The sequence below is a fragment of the Acyrthosiphon pisum genome, chromosome X (assembly GCF_005508785.2).
Source record: "Acyrthosiphon pisum isolate AL4f chromosome X, pea_aphid_22Mar2018_4r6ur, whole genome shotgun sequence".
NCBI classification, from domain to species: Eukaryota; Metazoa; Arthropoda; class Insecta; order Hemiptera; family Aphididae; genus Acyrthosiphon; species Acyrthosiphon pisum.
Genome location: NC_042493.1, coordinates 104,674,926 through 104,680,096, shown reverse-complemented (window position 1 = coordinate 104,680,096; position 5,171 = coordinate 104,674,926). Strand labels below are relative to the sequence as shown.

The following is a 5,171-nucleotide window of genomic DNA, read 5'->3' as shown; positions in this document are numbered from 1 at the left end:
AAACCGTTACTGCCGAACTCGTGACGTTCGCAGCTACCGCAACAATCAGTGTTCGTAAATCAGTCCTTTTGCCAACGGCTACCGTGGTTGTGCAAACGAGACATGGGTATTCCGTTAACGTAAGAGCTTTATTAGATAGTGCTAGCCAAAGCAGTTTCGTGACCGAACGCTGTGTACATCTGTTGGGACTTCAGCGAGAAAGTCGAGATATTGTGGTACAAGCTCTGGCCGGTACCCAGGTTCCAGTCGTTAAAGGAAGTACCACCATTAACGTACGGCCAGTAGGTCTCGAAAACCCCCAATTTAATGTTAACGCTTTAATATTACCCCGCATAACCGGTCCTATACCATCAGAACGGATTTTTACGGATCATTGGCCACATACAGTTGGGTTAATTATAGCAGAACCTGATCACAACAAACCACTACCTGTCGGCATTCTATTAGGAGCAGATGTGTTTCCACAACTCATCTTAGGAGATAAAAGAGTTGGTAACTCCGGTCAACCAATCGCTTTATCCACAGTTTTTGGATGGGTGGAACCTCATGCGCTACGAAAAATAAGATTGTCACAATGTGTTCAACACTGGAATCCGTTAACCATACCTTAAAACGCTTTTTTGAAGTGGAAGAAGTTCCAAATGTCGAAAAAAGTTGTCCGGCGGATTTAGAGTGTGAGCCAGTTTATATACCAGTTAACCACAACGCGTCAACCAGACGGTAGGTACGTAGTCCATTTACGCTTCCTGAAAAACCCTCCTCAACTTGGACGGTCAAAAGATCAAGCCTTGAACCGTTTATATCATTTAGAAAACCGATTTGCAAAAAATCCTGTTTTGCGCGAGGAGTATAACAAAGAAATGAGGGATTACCTAGATACCACCCATATGACCAAATTAAATCAAACCCTTACAAATGAACAGAACACTTATTACATTCCGCATCATGTAGTTATACGGCCTGATAGAACAACCACAAAAATGCGAATTGTTTTCGATGCCTCGGCAAAAACATCTTCTGGGATGTCATTGAACGATAACCTCTATTGCGGAAAGAAGCTCCAACAAGACCTACACGGGATAATTTTGCGGTTTCGTCTACATCCCATTGTGTTTACTGCAGATATAAAAAATATGTTTCGTCAAATAGTTGTAACCGAAACCCATCGTCCCTATCAGCGATTGTTATATAGATTCAACCCAGAGGAGCCTGTGCAGGAATATGAAATGAATAGAGTTACGTTTGGTCAAAAATGTTCTCCGTTTATTTCGATTCGTACGCTACATAAATTGATCGACGATGAAGCGTCTAACGATGAAACATTAAAAGCTATCGTTCATCAGGATCTCTATGTCGATGACATAGTAACAGGTACAAGTACTCTAAGCGAAGCGCTCGAATTGACACAAAACCTAATCACATTATTCGAAAAGGGTAAGTTCGAACTGCGAAATTGGTCAAGCAACTCTGAGCAACTTTTAACTCGTATTCCGATGGAACACCGACAAGTACTTCCAATTACTTTCGAAGAACGTGATTCATGCTGCATGAAAGTTCTCGGTTTAATGTGGGACCTGAAAGTGGACTCACTCAGCTACCTATATCAACCCTGTCCAGTAAAATTCAGCAAACGAGTAATACTATCAGAAATTGCGCGTATCTATGATCCTCTCGGCCTTCTCACTCCTGTTACAACGGATTTAAAAAGATTAATGAAATACCTCTGGTTGGTTGGAGTAAATTGGGATGAAACAATACCGGAAGAAGCAATGACCTCTTGGACCCAATACCACCGAGAGTTACCCCTTCTAGCTACCCTGAAAATTCCTCGCATGGTTACCCATCCAAATGCTACGTACGAGTTACTCGGGTTTAGTGATGCCTCTGAAGCAGCGTATGCGGCGGCCGTGTACCTAAGAATTGATACTGGCACGGAAGTAAAGTGTCATCTCTTGATGGGAAAATCTAAGATAGCACCGGCTAGGAAGATATCTGTTCCGAGACTAGAGTTATGTAGTGCTTGGTTACTAGCTCGTCTTCTTGCGTTTGCGCAAGATAACTTGTCCGCAATCGATATAGAAAATGTTGCCGCGTTGTCTGACTCCACGTTAACGCTACAGTGGATAAGAAGTTCGACCTCACGACTCAAAACATTCGTAGCAAATCGAGTATCCAAAATTCAAGAACAGACTCATGTGGAAAATTGTTACACCTACCAACCAACGACAACCCAACGGACTGCGCATCCCGTGGGCTCAGACCCGACATTTTAGCCAGCCACGACATATGGTGGCAAGGTCCTCTGTTTCTCAAACAACCTGAAAGAGAATGGCCTGTGGAAAGTACGGTGAGTCCTATTAGTTGTTCAGAGGAAGAAAATGAAGAAAAACGCATTACGCTTTTGTCCCGAGAAAAAGAGGAACACTGCCGGCTTCTTTATCAATCAGACAATTTACCAAAAGTTTTAAGATTCACCGTCTATTGGTTAAGACTTCGAGATCGTCTTGGGAAAAAACCGTCCTTGCCGATCACTTCTCCACCTACTACAGACGAAACGGAGAGAGCACTTCGATCCTTAGTACGCTGGACTCAAAACATATATTTTTCAGACGAGAAAAAAGAGCACTCAATGGGAAAACAAGCTCCGAAGCATTTAAGGAAATTAACACCGTTTCTGGACGACGACCACTTGCTGATGGTGCGCGGTCGTTTAGGATATGCTGAAATTCCTTACAATGAAAAACATCCCTTATTGATGCCAAAGTCTTCGCGATTGACTGAACTCCTAATCGACTTTACCCACCGAAAAAACGGACATCCAGGACCACAAACGGTACAATATTTACTACGTCAAAATTACTGGATATTTTCATCCCGAAGTGTCGTCAAACAAAGAATCCATCGATGCATACCATGTTTCCGTGCAAAACCTCGCTTGGCCCAACCTATCATGGGAAATCTACCGTCTTTCCGTATTTCCCAAATAAAACCATTTAGTAGAACCGGTGTAAATTTTGCTGGACCCTTCCAGGTAATAGCAGCAATGATTCGAAAAATAAAGGTCACAAAGGCGTACATTTATATTTTTGTACGTATGGTAACAACAGCAGTTCACATTGAACTAGTTTCCGACCTATCGACTCAATTGTTTATAGCTGCACTTGATCGGTTTATTGGACGAAGAGGGAGATGTTCAGACATTTATAGCGATTGTGGAACGAATTTCGTAGGAACGAACCGATATCTACAAGAAGTATACTCCATACTGAAAGGACCTCGCTGTGTGGAAAATGCGGTAGATAATCAAATCCGCTGACACTTCAACCCTCCAGCCTCCCCTCACATGGGTGGTTTATGGGAGGCTGCCGTAAAATCAACGAAAACCCTTTTACTATGAATTATTCAAGACAGGGTCCTGACGTATGAAGAACTTAATACTGTACTGCATCGAGTCAAGTCAACGGACGGCGAAAATACATCGCAGTGCGTTGAGAGCCTAAAGATTCATATTTTAAAGTGGAACTCATTCTCATGACGGTTTTATATATTCAGAAGTCTTTTTCGATGGCTACGGAATAGTCATTACCGTTATGATATGTATATTACGTTGGTAATGAACAAAAACGGGATCGAATCTCTTAATAGGTATAAAAATATTTACTGCATTTAAAACAAACATACCAGTATTTAATTTTTTTTAAGATGATTAAAAGTAATTGATGTTTTGATAAAGTTTGTATAAAGAAATCTTATCGATGACTCATTCCTTGGAGATGTAGTAATGTAATTAAATATTGAATCACATTTAATATTGATGACATTTACCATTCTCATATCTACATTGATACATTTTGTTTATACATTTATTTATTGTAACGGAATAACTGTGAGTAGTACAAAATATATCACATTGGTATTAATTATTGTATTATAAATCATAATATCAGAATAACGAGAATCTTAGGTGATTAAAAATCAACTATCTTGTACAGTATTGTAGGACAGTAATATAACTTTTATTTAAGCTGTAGCCGATATATGTATTTATTGTTACTAAACACTATTGATTTATATTAACTAATACACAAATACATATAACGATGTACGATCCTACAAATTTTTCCATTACACCTATATCATTACCATACCTTTTTTACGGCAGGCCAAAATTGAGATACGCTTTGGCTACATGGGCCAAATTTTTTTAGATATGAATAAGGTGACAATTTGATCCGTTTGTCATCGGGACAAAATATGGTGTGTTATGTAAAATATGCTTTGATTTTCAACATTCAGGATGGCTTCAGGTAGCAAAATATCTCTTGAAAATTATTTTTGTGGGGAAAGAGTTTTATTGAATATTAAAAAGTTATTTGATTTTGAGTTTAACGTTGTTATACTTTTAAATATTTTATTAATTTTTGATATCTGTTATAAGTAAATAAATAATTGTAATTTATCGTAAAATACATTTTTTGCTTGAAACTCAAAGGTTATGGTAATTTCAATCATTCTTGAGTAAAACTGATGTTTTGTGTTAGCTTAGCTTTTGGTGTTAAGTCAACAACTTCATCAAACTAGAATGTTATAAATATAGTCTATAGTCATAATGCGTATTACCTAAACTTAATGATTGTCGGATACTGTGATCACTAAAATCAAAAATATAAATGAGTTAGAAAATGTTTTTAAGCGACTCTAATTCAATGCGGGATATGTTTTACGTCTAAAGGTGTCCAGATTAATTAAACTGTTTTAATCGTTAAAGATAATATTTTTTCATTTTTTTATGTCACCTTAATTTTTTTTTGTGTGTTTATGACACTGCTGTGATTATGACATTCCTATACTTTCTAGTATAGTATATTTTGTAAAATTTCGTTCATTCGGTATATAATAGTCAAGCGAACCCAATTATAATCAGTAATATTGTATAAAATAATATTATATGGGCATATAATATGTATAATTTGGTAGGAATTTTGAAACACATATGGTATTAATTATTGTATTATAAATCATAATATCAGAAAAACGAGAATCTTAGGTGATTAAAAATCAACTATCTTGTACAGTATTGTAGGACAGTAATATAACTTTTATTTAAGCTGTAGCCGATATATTATGTATTTATTGTTAAATAAACACTATTGATTTCAATCTGGCGGCGA

General features: G+C 37.4%; 1 protein-coding gene across 1 annotated transcript; it reads left to right on the top strand.

Annotated features, from left to right (window-relative positions):
• The first annotated feature begins 860 nt into the window (after positions 1 to 860).
• On the top strand, positions 861 to 3,316 carry LOC103310227. The gene is made up of 2 exons (XM_008187784.1): positions 861 to 2,130; positions 2,190 to 3,316. The coding sequence occupies exons 1-2, from the start codon at positions 861 to 863 to the stop codon at positions 3,314 to 3,316; spliced, it is 2,397 nt and encodes a 798-aa protein (XP_008186006.1).
• The last annotated feature ends 1,855 nt before the right edge of the window (positions 3,317 to 5,171 follow it).